Consider the following 18,911-nt stretch of genomic DNA (forward strand, 5'->3'; position numbering starts at 1 on the left):
TTAGCTTTGGTCCCAAATTTTGAAGAGAATTCCTCTGAGAGAACCTCTACACCCTGATCAACCTCTACTGACTGAAATTCTGTAATTGTTTGAAACATTAAGCTTTATGGGTACTCAGGGTATTATTAAGTGGCAGAGTACTTGTCTCACATGCATGATGAAGCCTTATTTTCTATCATGCAAAATAAATTTCATGGACCCTCTTTGAATTAAGTATATGGCAAGTTGAAGTTATTATCTATTGTACAAGTGAGGCATGCTTATTTTCATCATATATGCAAATGAAATAACATAGTAAAAAGTATACCTGAAATGACTATAGTAGATCTATTTTCCCAGGCAGTTTTATACCATTTTGTTCTATATATATGTATATATATATATTACTTTTGCATATAGTAGAATAGGTTTGTGGTATCATTTTCTTACTGCCTGTTTACTTCTTATAGAAATGGTAACATCGTGCATCTTGCATATATCATGCTATCTGCTTTGAATGGTAACATTCCTGTATATATATAAAAGATTATCCTATTCCTTTCATCTTCTGCATGATATTTCTTAGTGTGGATGTCTCATGCTTGATTTAGTACCTCCCATAGTATTTATAGACCATGCCCAGTTGCATGTTGACCTGCATTTATAGACCTACAGTTGCAGATTGTTGCAGTCATGGCTACAATGAACATTCACATACATACTACTTTGTGAACCATCATTCTGTGGACATGAAATGGTAATTGTCCTCAAGAAAGTTGTGCCACAATATACTCTAGGCAACAGAAAATGCCAGCCTTCTTTTTTCCATACTTTCTCTATTCAATATAGTCCCCAATGCTAGATGAATTTAGATCCAGAAATGACCTTTTTATCTTCCAGAATTCTCAGCGAAAATCGCCTCACTGAATTACATAAGGATACATTTGAAGGCCTCCTATCCCTTGAATATTTGTAAGTTAGTAAGTTTATCACATCATTAATATTTGTGACTAATTATGTATAAAATACATATTCAAATTAATTACTGAAATCTCTGTGAGTTGTGGAAGTAATTCTGTCTGTCTCAGCTCATCTCAAATAAATACTTGCTTTTCATTATGAGTTTAACTATACAGACACCACATAGATGGGGGAAAAGTGTCCTGAGAAAAATGGTAATAAGACCTCGGCAATGGCTCAGCAATTGCTGATACTCATAAGAGAATGGTCTAAAAATACACAGACTGCCAGGCACAGGTGGCTCATGCCTGTACTCCCAGCTAATCAGGAGGCTGAGCTATGAGGATCTTGATTCAAAGCCAGCTGGCACAAGAAATTCCGTGAGACTATTATCTCCAATTAACCACTAGAAAACTGGAAGCGGTCCTGTGGCTCAGTGGTAAGGCACTAGCCTTGTTAAAGCTCAAATACAGTGCTCAGGCTCTGAGTTCAAGCCCCAGGACTGGCCAAAAAAAATAGAAGAGAGTATCAAGAGATTTAGATAACACACAAAAAAATTATTTGCATTATCAACCCTTCTATGTTCTAAGGTGATGTTTTTGGTTTGTTTTTGCCAGTCCTAGGGTTTAAAGTCCGGGACTAGGCTCTGCGTATCCCTGATCTTCGTTTTCTCTAGACTAGCACTCTACTAAATTGAGGCACAGCACTACTTCTAGGTTTGTCTGTTTATGTGGTACTGAGGGATCTGACCTATGGCTTTCTGAATGCTAAGCAAGCACTCTAACACTAAGCCACCTTCCCAGCCTGATGGACAGTTTTTGTTGTTGGTAGTTTGTTTGTTTTTAGTCAGACATGGCTTGAACTCAGGGCCTGAGCACTGTCCTTGGTCTTTTTCAAGCCTAGAGCTCTGCCACTGGAGCCCCAGCACCACTTCTGGCTTTTTCTATGTATGTGGTACTAAGGAATCAAACCCAGGACTTCATGAATGCTAGGCAACCACGCTACCATTAAGCCAAACTCTCAGCCCCCTGATGGCAAGTTTTATATTGACTTTTTGAGGCCTTTCTGCCCCACACCTTTCAAACATGGTTTAGAAGAAAACTTCCGTGAATTCATCCCTCTGGCTTTCCTACCCTGAAATGCATTACAAGATATTTATATCACACTAGCATGTATATCGTCATCATTCACGAATGAAAAGGAGATGAAATTGACTGTGCCTAGATTGGCACACAAAGATGAGTAAATCAGGGACCTACCTTTAAGAATTCACAGGCTTCATTGCTCAAACCACAGTGCATGCAGCAGAGGGCAAAAAAAGGTGTACTTCCAGCAAATAGCTGAAAGTGGGGTATGGTTCAAGTGGTAGAACACCAGATTCTGAGTGAATAAGCCAAGCAACAGTCCAACGCTCTGAGTTTAAGCCCCAGGATAGGCCTATATGTTATACATAGAACAGGAATGCAATGAATATGTTACATGTCATATATATATAATATGTACAAAATATAGGACTTGCTGGGTGGAGTGGCTCATGCCTGTAATCCTAGCTACTCAGGATTTATGATCTGAGGGACAAGGTTCAAACCACCTGTGCACAAAAGGACCTGAGACTCTTATCTCCAATTAACCTCCAGAAAATGCGAAGTAAGGCTTGGCTCGCAGGTAGGGGAGTAGCCTTGAGCTGAAATGCTCAGGAACAATGCCCAGGCCCAGGGGTAGGGTGGTAGCCTTGAGCTGATAGAGCTCAAGAGTTCAGGCTCAGAGTCCAAGCCCCATGACCCACAAAAAACAATATCTAGGACTTTACAGTATAATTATATACAGAACTCAAACCTTTGGACTTATAGAATCAAGTCTGATGAGAATATAAAATATTACCTAATTGTACTTCTGCTCTCTTGAAAGATTATCCAAAATTTTCAGAATCTAAAGTTATGTATTTCATTGATGGTAATCAATCCTTCAGGTGTGCTCAGATGTAAGGAAGTTCAAATCCAAATCCAAAGGTTTGTTGTTTAAAACTGTTGCATATTCAATATTTTCTGTCCTAAAGTTTACTACTTATTCACCCTCATTGGTATCTAATAGTTTTGAGTGCACTATTTTCCTCTGTCTTTTTTCTAGAGGTTTGTCCTGCAATAAAATACAGTCAATTGAAAGACGCACATTTGAACCATTGCCTTTTCTGAAGTTTGTGTAAGTTGCAAATAGAACTTTATAATATCACATATATCATCTTATTTTGCAGCAGGATTAAAATGTTGCTAGCGAAAAGTCACTATACATATATATGTGTGTGTGTGTGTGTGTATGCATGTGTGTTTGTGTGTGTGTGTGTGTGTGTATGTGAAATTGTTTTAGACCAGCAAAGTTGAATGTAAGAACCATTACAAGTCAGACAAGAATCATTGCAATGGTTCTCAGCGAGTGGACTGCACCCACAAGACATTTGGAAACTGTGGATATGTTACAGATATCTAGTGGGCACACATGTCTACAGGGATACAGGTGTCCTACTTGCATGTACAGGACAAGGCCCAAGGAATTGTACAGCCCATTATGTGATGGGAAAACCTGTTCTCCGTAAGTGAAAATCACTTGATACTGAATGTGTAAATATGGAGGCATAAATAACCAGCCAGTGTTGTCCATAGGAAGATTTCTTTAAAGCATGGGGAAGTAACAGAATCATGTTTCATTGTCTGTAAATTAGAATCACTGTGAAATGGGCCTTGTGCCTGAGCTTTGTACTCAAGACTAGTGTTCTGCCCCTTGAACCATAGCACCACACCCAGTGTTTTGGTAGCTAATTGGAGATGAGTCTCATGAACTTTCCTGCACAGCCTGGCTTCTAAGTGTGATCCTCAGATCTCAGTCTTCATAGTAACTTGGATTACAGGGATGAGCTCTTGGTGTCCAGCTAATTTTCTAATTTGATCATTCCTCTACATTGATTATGCTGCATTATTCTATCACAGGATAGCATCTCTCTCTCTCTCTCTCTCTCTCTCTCTCTCTCTCTCTCTCTCTCTCTCTCTCTCTCTCTCTCTCTCTGCCACTTCTGGGGCTTGAATTTGACAGGGCCTGGGCACTGTCCTTGGGCTTTCTCAAAGCTAGCGATCTACCATGTAAGCCACAGCACCACTTCCAGCATTTCTGCATGTGGGGTACCCAGGAATTGAACCCAGAACTTCATGCATGCTAAGCAAGCAATCTACCACAAGGCCATACTCTCAGTTTTTAAGTATCACAATAGATTAATGGATTCTTCTTTACATTATTTATAACCCATTATCATTTTGTTTTAGTTTGTATAATCTTTGTACAATTGATATACAGAGCGGTTGCAGTTTCAGCAATCAGGAATGAGTCATGAATACATTTCTTCTCCTCCCACTCACCCCGGTCTTGGGACTTGAACTCTGGGTCTGGGCTTGTCCCTGAGATCTTAAGCTCAAGGCCACAGCCCTACCACTTGAGCCTCAGCCCCACTTCATTTTCTGGTGGTTAATTGGAGATGAGTCTCACAGGGCCAGGAGTCTGTCCTAGTGGTAGAGTGCTTGCCTCGCATACACGACCTAGATGGGGGAAAATGGAGTTATTGGCTTTGCTTTGGCTCATCTATCACTTAGTAACCCTTTGCCCATTAACTTAATTCTCGGGTTTCCATTTATAGGGTCTTACCTCACACTATGGCAAGCTGTCTCTGCCAATTTAAAAACAATATTGAGGTTATCTGCAAGACAGTCAAGCTACATTGTGACAGTGCCTTGCTGACAAACATCACACACTGCCGTGAGTCTGTTGCCTGATATTTATTGTGTTCATTTTTAACTTTTCCTCAGTGATGATTTCTAAACAATTACAATTTTTATTCGTTTATCCAGTTAATCTCTGCATTTCTGAACTGCTTAAAGTCATGTTTTCAGTAGTGATTGTATACTTAAATAATTTAATTGTACATACGCATAAGAGCCAAGAGAAGGAAATAGACTGTGGTCTTTGCTTAATGCTTTGCCTTCCTATAATTATTCATTCAGATGGTGAAAAGGAGTCTGTAAGATTCTTTAAGTTTCAAGTGTTCTTTGTCTCTGTGACACTCCAATCTTTGCTGACCCCTAATGTATTCAACTGAGTTGTGAGGTGATAGAGTGACAAGAAGCGATCAGCCTTCTCTTATCAGTTTCTTCCTTTCTGACAGTTGAAGAAGCATCAATAGGGAACCCAGAAGGAACATTCATGAAAGTGCTAAAATCCCGCAAGGAGAAAACCAGCACCGAGCTGACTATTGAACCAGAGAGGGAACATTCTGACAAAAATTATGTATCATACTCAGGACTGATGAATGAGCAGCAAGAAATTGCTGAGGAGACTGATATTTTTACTGCACTAAGTTATATATTGGCCTATTTCACACAAGGACATGAAATAGATACACATTCAACAGAATTACCATTCATTAAACTGCTTTTCTCAAATGTACCAAATGGAGACAACTCCATAAATGATTTAAAACTCAATACAGAGATTACCCCAGTTGTGCAGGCATCTGATGTCTCTATGTATAAAACTAAACTAAAGAAGATTCATCAGCTAAAAAATGTGTTTGGTACAAAAAGGCAGAGGAAATACAATAAAGTTAAAAAGAAAGACAAAGCATCAAGATTCAGGCAACCTAACCTTTTAGGCCCTAAATTTAAACGTCAAATCTTTCCCCACAAAGTGCAAAGTGTTAAACCACAGGTAGGCATCTGGGAAGAAATGGAGAGTGAAGAAGAAAGACTGCCAAGGCCCAACAGAGACCACAAGTGGCCAAAAAGCATACAGAAAAGGCACTACAAGGAAGTGAGCAGCTGGATAAAACAGAGTGCCCAAAATCTTGTGGAGAGCCCTGGTAAAAAAAAAAAGAAGACTTGAGAAACCTCTATCAAGGGAGCTGGAGCCACCTCATGTGGCTCAAGAGCCCAGGAAATTGTTGGGAAACTCCTTGCACACAGAGCTCTCATTCATAAAGAAACATAAGGCAGTAGGCTCTTCTTTGCAGAATCATCACTCACAGAGCAGAGACTCCTTTTCCACCACTCTAAAAATCCCACATGAGTTCAGAAAAAAAGACAGAGAGTTAGCCTACAGTATGTTTGTTTTAGAAGAGGCAAATTCTAAAGTTAAAAACATGGAGCGTTCTAATCCAGTCATCTATTCCAAGAAAAATTACCATTTTCATAAGAATGGCTCTCCTGTGGCCCACAGAATACCCAAGGCCAAACTGAATAGAAAGGTCAGAAAGAAAACTTCACACTTCAGACCAGTGCTTGTAAATAGGCCTCCATTTTCTGCAGTAAGAAGCCTCATGAATTTCCCTTCAGAAGGAGACATTTCATCATGGGGAGAGCTGAGTTCTCGAGAGAACCCTTTTCAAGAATTCTATGCTGTTTCAACACCTTCTATGGACAACACTCCTGTAAAACACCAGATTGTAACAAATGCTTTGGTAGGAAATATTCTTGCACAAAATGTTCTTGTACCAGTAGGAATTCTCCCTAAAAACACCATTCCTGAAAATCTTGTTGCTCCAGGGTCCAGTGTGACTGCATTCAACTTAATGCCGTCTATCCAACAAAGCAAGGAGACTCAATGGGAATACCTCAGCATGGGTACTGACTCACCTGTCAAGGCCATAATCACCCATTCACAATCTCCCTCATATTCTGACCACTTTGAAATGCAGTTAAACCAACAGCTAAAGCCACTTATTCCCAATAATGATGTGAGAAAGCTCCTGTCTCATCTCATCCGGATCTTGAGAATGGACTGCTCTAGAGCTGAAGTACAGGTACCCTGTTCCAACCTCATCTCCAGAACAGGCCTGCTGATGAAGCTTCTCAGTGAACAGCAAGAAGTAAAGGTATCGAGATCTGATTGGGATATGGACCAGTGGAAAATGGATAACTACATCAATGAGAACACTGAAGTTCAAAGTGAACAGCAAGAGTCAAGTGAGGTGAGTACAGCTGTAGAACTGCAAGCCCTGACTTCCCCATCCTTTAGATACAGCCAGGACTTGGTCCAGTCCAAAGTCATGTGACCATGACAGATTTCCCCACTGTTCTCCTTTACAGAGTGGAGTTAACCTTAAACTACAGGTAAGTTGTAGAGAAACTGCAAATTAGTAAGGCATAGAGTACATTAAATTTAACATACGCTTTGAGAAAGTTCCATGGTCTTCTTCTGGAAGAATGGGGTTTGAATAGTTTTCTTCCTCCTAATCTCTTTGTAAATTAACAAAATTATCCTTGTGTGTTTTTCTTTTTAGCTAACACAAGAAGTTCTGGGATATGAGTATAATAACAAACTCATCTTGGCAATATCTGTTTCCTGATAGAACCCTCTTTATCATTTTTAGTCTTGTGCTAACAAGTTATCACTTCTCCAACAGGAAGAAATGAGTTCACTTGATAAAGTTGAATTTGATGCTTACTAAGTGGGAACCAGCATAGGGTCGGTGGGCAAAGGTCATTAGTAATTGATCCCTGGCCTTTGTACAGGCAGGCCACCTGAATCTCATAATGGTTCACTATTTTTCTAGAGATTTCTATAAAGTCCTATACTGCTGTTAATTTTTCTGTACAGTTCAACATTATCTTTACATTTATATATTTTCATTATTTGCTACATTGATAAGCTCTTTGAGAACAGTAACATGCAGTGGTCTCTTCACACTTGATAGTAATGGTCAAAAAAAGAATTTAGGCCATTGCCAGTCCTGGTGGCTCATGTCTGTCATACTAGCTACTTAAGAGGCTAAGATCTGAGGTTAGAGGTTCAAAGCCACCCCCCAGAATTCAATCACCTTAACCAAAAAAAGAAAAAAAAAGAATTGAGGCATTGTGCTAAGCAATCTTGTATGAATGTTACACCAGCTAACAATTGCTCTGTTACTAAGCTACACTTCTAGCCTAAGATTTTGGAAATCTCACATTTCAGTAAATGTAAGCAAACAGACAAAGAAATCCTAAAAGTATTAGGAGAAAATAAAAGCAATATTTTCTTTTTATAATTTTGCAATTGGAGAGAGCTTTCTGTGCCTGGTGCTTTAAGCAGAAATCTTTGATACCTATGGACACCATGACCCTGAGGTCCATGTCATTATGGATACTAAGTGTAGGGACAAAAAGGTTTCCATAGATTGTCTCATCCAACCCTGGGGGAAGATCTCACTCATCTTGTTTTACAGATGAAAGAGATGAACTTATAATCCCAATGGCAAAACTAATTCATTAGGCTATTAATAAAGTCTTCAGTCTTTTTTGTTCTGTTCCCCTTAGAGAAAATAATACCAGGAGATATTTCAAACATGAAAATCCAGTGTGAACCATCCCAAACCATTGAAAACACTAAGATTGTTAATGTAAAAGAGAGATTTGTCAAACTAAGAAAAAGACAACAATCCAGTGGAGGAGCCAGGACTGGGAACAGCATGTGCATTTTTCTAGTTTCCAACACCACTTGTGCCAACCCCCAACCTTTTCTCTTACTTTATAATTTGGGCTCTCTTTCATGCTGTCCTATGCCTGCTTGTTATTTATACCTTTGATCCTTTTGGAATTTGTTCATGTTTTTGTATGGCTGAGATAGAGAATCTTTTTTTCATCCTAAATGAATATCCATTTGTAATAAAAACAATTCTTATTAAATGGCTCATTCATTTTTCACTGATCTAAAATACCATATTGACTTCTTCCATTGATCCAACTGTCTTTGCTGCACCAGTACCAGTGTTTGCTGTTAATTTATAACAGAGCAAATAAGGATGGTTAATCCAAGTAGTTAGCTTCATAATGCTTCCTTTTAAAACATCTTAAGTTGTGTAATGGTAGCATGATCAATCTTCTGCTCATCGATCTTCTTTTCTGTCCACTTCATATCTCTTCTTGAATACCTTCCCTTCCCAAAGAGAGCCTGTTGGATTTTCTTTTATAGGTCCGTTAATTTGAAACAATATAGTGGTTAGTTGGAGAAAAGAGTCTTGGGGACTTTTCTGCCGAGGCTGCACTCCTGAGTATATTATTTTTAGGTGTGAGCCACCAGGAACTGGCTTTACAGTTTTGATTAAAGGCATGACATCATGCCTGGTCCTAGGTTTTTTTTTAATTTTTTATTGTAATTAATAGAAGAGTTACAGTTACAGTCGCCAGGCAGAAGGAGCATTACTTCATGCACATTGATACCCCTTCTGGTCCTAGGTTTTTAGGTTTTTGCTTTTTTTTTTTTTGTCTGTCATAGAGCGTGTACTCAGGCCCTGGATGCCATACCTTAACATTCGTTTTTTTTTGTTTGTTTGTTTGTTTTTTTGTTTTTTTGCTCAAGGCTAGTGCTCCACTACTATAACCACAGTTTCATTTCCAGTTTTCAGATAATGAAATGGAGATAAGAAGGTTACTGAGTTTCCTCCCTCAGCAGGCTTTGAACTGTGATCCTCAGATCTCAGCCTCCTGAGTAGCTAGAATTACAGGTGTGAGCCACCAGCGCCCAGTGATTTTGAGGTTTTATCTCATAGATTTTCTTACTTTCCGATTCCTTTATTGCTATTATAAGTTGTATCTTTCCTTATCTCTAATTCCTATGGGGACATAGGAAAGCTATTGTTTTTGTGCTGATCTCCATATTTTGTTTCCGCCCACGTCACTGAATTTTCATGCTATTAGTCCAATAATATTTGCTGATTCTCTGGGCTTTGTTTATTTTTTTCTACATCCGGATTTTCTATCCCATCTAGGTACTGACGTCTTGTTTGCTTTTGAGAGTAGCAATTTACCAAAGGGTCCCTCACACTACCCCTAGTCCAGGCCATATTCCCCCACAACTTCTTTCTGCACAGGGGAAACCAATTGGTGGCCTTGGCCTACTTCTTTTACCCTCAGTAACCCCTTTTCCATTAATTTAATTCTCTTGTGTTTCAATTTATAGGATCTTGCCTCACCAAATTGCCGGCTGCCTTTGCCAATATAAAAATAATATTGAGGTTATCTGCAAGACAGTCAAGCTGCACTGTGACAGTATATTGCTGATGAACATCACATATTGTCGTGAGTCTGTTGCCTAATGAGGCAGTTTTTCATTTTTCACTTTCCCTTAGTGATAATTTTGAACAGATAGTACAATTGCCTTATTTCTATTCATTTATCCAGTGTCAAATGCCAGGAATTTCTGAACTACTCCTTTGCTCATACTCAAGTTCTTAATATTCCCTCAAACTCAAGCTTTCCCATATACAGATCACTCAGGTTATGTTTGGACAGGGTCTAACACTTTTATCTGGGCCAGCCTCTAGCAATTTTTCTGTATAATAGGTTTACATGACATTTAAAAAGGTATTGTATGAAGAAACTGATATAAAACACACACACACACACACACACACACACACACGCACACTACTACCATCACCAAAAACAAACAAATGGCACTATGACTCAGAACATTAGAGCACTAGCCTTGAGTTGAAGAACTCAGGGACAGTGCCCAGGCCCAGAGTTCAAGCCCCATGACCCAACCAAAGAACCAACCAGCACAGAATGGTTAGAGTTACATAAGTCAGGTAAACAGTATATTTGTTTTTCGGCAATGTCCCCCCTTCCCTCACTCTCTTCCAGTTTTTCCCTCCAATGCCCACACATAAATTGTATAGTTCATTTTCCACATAGGATCTAGTGTACCGTTGCTCCATGTGCTTACCCTTTGTCCCTCCATTTCTGTGCTATAGAACTTTTTGGCTTCTAAAACATGGCTGAATATAATGAATGATTGTTGTCCTTAATGTACTATGTTATCTTTCATCTCCTTTGCTGTCTCTTGGGTATCTCATATTGTTACAGTATCTCACTTTGTTATCTGATATATTGAATTTATTTGTATTTGGTTATTTGAAATTTGATAGGGAAGGGGGGAAACCCAAGATGGGGGGTGGGTGGTGGGTGGGGGGGGGTGATGGGTACCAAGACATGTGAAAGGGTATCAATGTATGTGAATTAATGTACCTTCTATCTGGCAAATATCATGTAACCCTTTTATTAATTACAATAAAAAAATTATTGATTTAGTATCAAGAAGCTTGAATACATGTTTCTCCTGGTGATCTAGGGCTTTGTTTCCCCCCACAGATAATGTTATTCCCTTCTTCTCGAAGGTAGGGACAGCAAGAACCTTTCATTTCCTTTCAAGGTAAGGAAAATAACATGAGACTTACTTTTTTAATTTTTATTTTAATATATAGAGGTGTTACAGCTATATTCACCAGATAGAAGGTGCATTATTTCTCACACATTGATACCCCTTTCTCATGTTTTTTTTTTCCCACTTCCATCCCTCCCACCACCTCTATGTCCAGGTCTTATGTCCCCAATTCTGGGAATTCCCAAGTTCCTCCTTTTTCAAAGTACTGACTTCCTCCTATGAGCCTTACTACTACTAAAATACTCCACTTATTCGAAAGAAGATATAGACAGATACATAATGACACAATCATGACAGTTATGTGATCAGAAGCTTTGGATCATTTCCAAGGAAAGCCAAAAATGTTTTAAGTGAAAACAATTACTGCCTAAAACGAAAAAGAAAAAATCTTTTTCAGCATTTCATTTTTTTAAAGTGACTTTTTCAGCCCCACTTATAATCCAAGTTACTCCGGGTATTTTAAGAATCACGTTTCTAAGCAAGTCACCATTCTAATTAATAGTCAGGGATCAAAGCACTCTTGTGATAGCACCTATATAAGATGAATCCCTAGCCAAATAGGAGTATTTTATCCACAAACTGCCATCTTATTATCTTGATTTGTTGTACATTGAAAATTAGCACACCAGATCCTTGCCCAAATTTACCAGGATGTTCTACTGTTTGCGTAGAGTATCCTGTCATCAGGTACAGTGATAGAAACTGGGTGTGTAAGTAAAAAAGAACTTTATGATAATTAAGGACTTATTATCAGAAGCTGAGGGACCTCTGGGCTAACATCTCTGCCTTGCTATCCTGAGGACTGGGCTTTGTCCTCTTGAACAGCTCGTGAGGATAGCAAGAACACTGAAGCACCCTGAAGGCATGGGGAAAGAGAGTCTTGTACTCCAGCTACATTTGAGACAGGACAATTTGGGGTATGTGAGCAAGAAGATGCAGGGCTCTTCTGCATAGAAGCTTCAGAAGAGCTGTTAATTGAATACTGAGAAACTGGCTATCCTAAATAGAATCCTGTACTTCATGCAGAAAAACCCTACTCAGAATACTCTAATAGTTACTGAGTAGAAAAGAAAATAAAATTCTTTGCATTTTTTTTCAATTGCCATTTCATAGGCCTACATTTGGGTTGATTTCCCCTCACTGCTCTTTATAACACCCAAATCTTTTCTGACTCCTCATCTGTTTGGGTAGGTTGTAAGGTAGTAGACTGACAAGGATGGGCCCATTGCTCTTATCAAAGCAGTTTCTTCTTTTCTGACAGTTGAAGAAGAATCAATAGGGAACCCAGAGGGAACATTCATGAAGGTGCTAAAGGTCCGGAAGAGAAACAATAGCACTGAGCTGATTATTGAACCAGAAAGAGAATATTTGGACAAAAATGATGCCAGCTACTCAGGCTTCATGAATGAGCATATAGAGCTTAACAATGAAAATGAAATTAGTAGTGCACTCAACAACATATTGCCCTATTTATCACAAGGACATCTATATGATGCAAGGGCGACATTGTTACCATTCATTAAACTGTTGTTGTCCAATGAGAAAAATGGGGATAATTACATGGATAATACAAAAACCAATATAAGAAGACCCCCTGTTAAGCCAGAATCTAACAAAAATAATCTGAATAAGCTTAATATTCTGGAAAATCTGTTAAATTCAGAAATTAAAAAAAATTAGTGAGGTTAGAAAGAAAGAAGACATAAATGTGGATACACAGCCTATCACCCATTTGGGTCCTAAATTTAAACGCCAAATCTTTCCCAAAAAAGTGCAAAGTGTTAAACCATAAAAAGGTATCTGGAAAAAAATGGGAGGTACAGAGAAAAGACTGCCAAGACTCAACAGAGTCTTCAGGGAGCCAAAAAGCATACAGAAAAGACACTTCAAGAAAGTGAACAAACAGAACATCTGGATGAAACAGAGTGGCCAGCCTGTTGTGGAGAATATTGCTAAAGAAAGGTTTAGGAGACTACCCCTAAGAGAGCTTCATGTGTCTCAGAAGCCCAGGAAATTGATAGGGGACTCCTTGCCCACAGAACCCTCCTTCACGAAGGGATTTAAGGCAGCAGCCTCTTCTCTCCTGAAACCAGACCCAGTGGGCAGCAGGGCCTCCACATTCACCATTGAGAAACCCCTAGATGAAGTACAAAATAGAGCAAAAACATTATCCTACACCAGGTTTGCTTTAGATGGTGTAAATTCTAGAGTTAAAAGCATAAAGGCTTCTAATCCAATCTTAGCTTCCCCTCAGAATGATGACATTCATAAGACTGGCTCTCCTGTGGCCCACAGAATACCAAAAGCGAAACGGAATCGAAAGTTCAGAAAGAAAACTTTACTCTTTAGACCAGTGCATGCCAACAGGCCTCCGTTTTCTGGAGCAAGGAGCCTTATAAATTCCCCTTCAGGAGGAGACTTTTCATCATTGGGAGAGCTGAACTCTCAGGAGAACACGTTTCCAGAATTCTATGCCATTTCAAATCCTTCTATAGATATCACTCTTCCAAAACGGCAGATTACAACAAATGCTTTTGTTAAAAATATTCCTGTGCTAGGAGGAAGTCTCCCTAAAAACACAATTCATGAAAATTTTGCTGCTCCAGGTTCCAGTGTGACTGCACTCAACTTAATGCCGCCTGCCCAACAAACCGACGAGACAGTATGGGAACACTTGGGCATTGATTCATCACTTAAGGCTATAGACTCCCAATCCCAGTTTACATCCTTTGGTGATCATTTTGAAATGCAGTTAAACCAGCAGCTGAAGCCCCTTATTCCTAACAATGATGTAAGAAAACTCTTATCTCAGCTCATCTGGGCCTTGAAAATGGACTGCTCTGAGTCTGGCATGCAGGCTGCCTGTACCAAGCTCATCTCAAGATCTGGCCTCCTGATGAAGCTTCTCAGCAAATCTCAAGAAGTCAAGTTGTCCAAGGCTGAGTGGGATACAGATCAGTGGAAAACAGATAACTACATTAATGAGAGCACTGAAGTTCAGGGTATACCAAAGGAGTCAAGTGAGGTGAGGACAGCTACTGAACTCCAGGCCCACTTCCTCATCCTTTAGATACCCCTTGTAGGAGGAAGACCTGAGGTTTCTGTCAAGTCCGAAGGCATATGACCAGGACAGCATTCCCTACTCTTCTCTTTTATAGAATGAAGTGGGCCTAAAACACAGATACGATATAGAAAAACACAAATTAATAAGTCATTTTTAACACATTAGATTAGGTGCGTGCTTTAAGAATCTGCAAGAACCTGGTGCTGTGGCTCATATCTGTAATGCTAGCTACTCAGGAGGCTGAGATCTGAGGATCATAGTTCAGAGTCAGCCTAGGTATGCAAGACTGTGAGACTCTGATCTCCAATTAACCACCAGAATACCAGAAGTGGGGCTGTGGCTCAAAGTAGTAGAGCATAAGCCTTGAGCAGCTCCAGGACAGCACCAAGGCCCAGAGCCCAAGCCCCACGACCAACTTCTTCCCCGCCCCCCCAAGAAAAAGAAACCACAAAAAATTACAAGATCCTCAACTTGAAGAAAAGGATTTTGAATATTTTTATATTTCTCACCTCTTTATTATTTAACAAAATTGTCTTTTTTTAAAATTCTTTTTTAGCTCATACAAGAAGTTCCTGGATATGGCTTTAACAACAAAATCATCTTGGCAGTAGCTGTGGTTTTAGTAGTGATGATGTTGATAATAATTTTCTGTCTAATTGAGGTAAGGCCCACAATTCATTCAGGTCTCCATAATATATCTTGTCTTTGTAATACATTCTGAATCCACAACCTAAAAAGCAAAGCCATTTTCCTACTCTCTAGAAGATAATTCCTGAATGATTTACAGGTTTTTTTTTGTCTATGAAACAGTATTTCTCATTTTTATTTCTGTGATATCAATCAGTTGGGACCATTCTTAAAGGAAGAAGGGACTTTTTTTCAAATGTTTTTATTGTAATTAATAGAAGGGTTACATTATATTCACCAGATAGAAGGTGCATTATTTCACATACATTGATACCCTTTGTCATGTTTTGGTCCCCATTTCCCTCCTCCCACCCCCACTTCTCATCTTGTTTTCCTCCCTTCCCTATCTGATTCAAATAACCAAATATACATATAAACAATATATCAGATAACAAGGTAAAATACTGTAAGAATATGAAAAAAAACAAGGACAGAAAAAGAGATTAGAGATAACATAGTATATTAAAGACAACAATCACTCGTTATATGGCTTTTGTTTCCATATCCTGGAGGTCCTTTCATTTAGCATCATTCTATATGGCCTATGTATGTAAGTTTTGTTTTATTGTAAATCTCTGCTAGGAGAGCCCAAGGTTTCTACTGATTATGACAAATGAGGGAAACCATTGAGCCTATGTTCCTTTGAGTCTGGCTTACTTCACTTAATATGATTTTTTCTAAGTCTTTCCATTTCCTTACAAATGGGGCTATGTCATTGTTTCTGACAGCAGCACAGAATTCCATTGTGTATAAATACCACATCTCATGGATCCACTCATCAACTTAGGGGCATCTGGGTTGGTTCCATATTTTTGCTATGGTAAATAGTGCTGCAATAAACATTATTGTTGTAATAGTGGATTTAGTATGTCCTTGTTTCTGGATGGTTGGGTAAATTCCTAGTAGTGGAACTGCTGGGTCATAGGGGAGCTCTATGTTTAGTCTTTTGAGGAACTGCCATACTGCTTTCCATAGTGGTTGAATGAGTTTGCACTCCCACCAACAGTGTAGTAGTGATCCCTCCTGGCCACATCCCCTCCAGCATCTGTTGTTATTGGATTTCTTGATCATGGCAAGTCTAACAGGACTCAGGTGGAATCTTAGAGTTTTTTGATTTGCATTTTTTTTTATGGCCAGAGATGTTGAGAATTTCATTTGTCTATAGGCCATTCTTATTTCTTCTTCAGAGAAGACTCTCTTTAAGTCTTTGGCCCATCTTTTAATGGGATGATTGTTTCTTTGGAGATTAGTTTTGGAGTGATTCAATTTTTTGAACTGTTGTTATATTTTATATATGAGGCCTCTGTCTGTTGTATAGTTAGTGAAGATCTTCAGAAGGGACTGTTATTGTTGAGTACTGTCCAAATTTGTGCCAAGGAGTCAGTGATCAGCATGGTGTCAGTTTGCAAATGCTTTGGGGAAGTTACGCCTGGGTACATACTCACAGGTATACAGGTAGCACATTCTGAGCTCTCAATAGTTCACAAACTGCATAGGTCTATGCAGTTCAACCTTGTATTTGAATACATAAACATATATGCATGTATGTTCATATATATGTATATGTATATTTTCTCTGCCTCATTAGATGATAGTTTCTGAGAGGGCAGGAAGTTTAAAGTGTTTTATTTGTATTATCTAGTATGGTAGTCAAAGGAGAAAAGACGAGGCATTAATTTCACAATGAGTAATAATACAAACCAGTATTTCAGTTAGAGTACACATTGTAGCAATGGACAGACCAGATGTTTCTAAGTTTGTGTGTGTGTGTGTGTGTGTGTGTGTGTGTGTGTGTGAGAATCACTGTACCACTAACTGCTTTTTCTGTGTATGTGGTACTGAGGAATTGAACCCAGGGCTTCATGCATGCTAGGCAAGCACTATACTACTAGGCCACAGTTCTGGCCCCTAAAACACTTTATTTAGATCCTTCCATGATCCATCTGTCTTTCCTACTCAAGTACCAATGTCACAATCCTTAATCTCAGTTTTTGTTTTTGTTTTGTTATTTTTATCAGTCATGGAACTTGAACTCTGGGCCTTGGCATTGTTCCTGAGCTCAGCTCAAGGCTACTGCCCTACCCCTTGCACCACAACCCCACTTCCTGTTTTCTAGTGATTAATTGAAGATAAGAGTCAGATATTTTTTAGTGCCTTGCCTAGCTTTGAACTCTGATCCTCGGATGTGAGCCTCCTGAGTAGCTAGGATTACAGGCATGAGCCCCTGAGCCAGGCTAATCTCAGTTGTTTTATGACATTTTTTTCAAGTGCAAGATCTCAGATCTTCTTTTCCATGTATTTCAGTTATTCTTGCATGTTTTTCCCTCAGAAGTTCAAAAAAATTGGATTATGACTACATAGAATATTCTAGGAAGAACATTCTCTTCTAGGAAGAAAGAATCTCAACCTACACATTTCATTTCTTATTCACCTTAGAATAAGAAAAGTTTGTGATTTTTTTGTTGTTGTTGGACGTTAGGCTTAAACTCTGGGCCTGGGCGCTGTCCCTGAGCTCCTCAGCTCAAGGCTACTGACCTAGCCTTGAGCCAAGGCCCATTTCCCTTTTTCTAGGGGTTAGAGTCACAGGTCCTTTTGTGCTAGGGCTGGCTTTCAACCTTGATCCTCAGATCTCAGCCTCCTGAGTAGCTAGGATAATAGGCGTGAGCCACCACGCCCAGCTTGAGGGTTTTTTTTTTAAATTATTTTTTCGCCAGTCCTAGGGCTTGAACTCAGGGTCTAAGCACTATCCTTGAGTTTTCTCAAGGCTAGAGCTCTACCACTTAATCCACAACACTACTTGAGGGTTTTTCTATGTAAGTGGTATCCAGGAATCAAACCTGGGTCTCCTTGCATGCTAGGCAAACATTTTACACTAGGCTAAACTCCTGGTCCCAGGGTTTTTTTTTTCCTTTTCATTTTGTTTTTTAAAAGAGATTATTGTTTAATTTAGGTCTCACACTTGATATACGTGAACCTATTATATAAGCAATTTCCCAGTTCTTTTTTTTACTCTAGGTTGGCTTTCATATACAGTCTTTAACATGTCATGAGCCACCCTGAGATTGAGATCCTCATATCTCATATTCTTGAGTTGCTGGCATTCCAGGTGTAACTAGCATCCCAACCCCCAGTGTTACAGGTTTTTCACAAAGATTTTTATGTAATTTTAGATAAATCGATTTCAAATAATTTTCTCCTTTATTGAACTTATAAATAAGATCTTTCTTCTGTTCACTAATTTGTGTTAGTGTACAGGAAAGTTATTAAACTTTGTGTGTTGATCCATCTACCCTCTTTATTAAAATTGCATAGTGCATTTCTAAGAAAATTTCAGGTGATTTTTCTTACATGTTTTAGGCTGTGGATTATTTCATATGAAATAAGTTTCCTCTCTTACTTATCAGGCTCTTACTCCATTTACTATTTTATTGCATTTGTTGGGATCTCCTCAACATGAGTATCTAGCAAGATCCATTTTGTTCTTGTGTTTCACTTGAAAGTAGCACAGTTGTTTTGGTATCTAGGAGAGCCTTCGATTAAATTAAGGGCATTTTATGAGGAATTATGTGCTGGATTTTCTCTAGCATAGTGAGTTCATATGTTAAGTGCCAGCTTCAGAAAAGACCTTCAGCTAGGTACTGAGGAAGAGGAAAAGATTTATTAGTAAAGTGGGATTCCTGAGATAAGAAAACTTATCATCTCTTGGGCAGATAATATATCAATAAAAGAATGAATGGAGAGTTGGAGATAGTGGTCATTGTGGTGGGAAATCAAGATTGTACTTTTTTTTTCTGAAACAGATTTGTTGCCACAGAAGAGCAACGGAGGAAGGTAAAGAATCTACAAGGTAAATATGAGTCTGTAAATCTTTCAGTGAGGATCTGCAAACTGGAGGAGCCCTAGAACGCATCATTTTTTTCTTTTTGTGGCAGTCCTGGGCTTGAACTCAGGGAAATACCACTGTCCTTGGGCTTTCTCAAGGCTA

General features: G+C 39.0%; 1 protein-coding gene across 1 annotated transcript; it reads left to right on the plus strand.

The window, feature by feature from the left end:
• Positions 1–4,599: 4,599 nt before the first annotated feature.
• On the plus strand, positions 4,600–13,907 carry LOC150051236 (leucine-rich repeat-containing protein 37B-like). The gene is made up of 5 exons (XM_090350123.1): positions 4,600–4,737; positions 5,144–6,943; positions 9,910–10,028; positions 11,103–11,163; positions 12,437–13,907. Exons 2-5 carry the CDS (start codon positions 6,900–6,902, stop codon positions 12,438–12,440), a joined length of 228 nt encoding a protein of 75 aa, XP_090206249.1. The 5' UTR covers positions 4,600–4,737; positions 5,144–6,899; the 3' UTR covers positions 12,441–13,907.
• Positions 13,908–18,911: the final 5,004 nt, after the last annotated feature.

This window comes from Megascapheus bottae, chromosome 17 (genome assembly GCF_031878675.1).
Source record: "Megascapheus bottae isolate mThoBot1 chromosome 17, mThoBot2.hap1, whole genome shotgun sequence".
Classification (NCBI taxonomy): domain Eukaryota; kingdom Metazoa; phylum Chordata; class Mammalia; order Rodentia; family Geomyidae; genus Megascapheus; species Megascapheus bottae.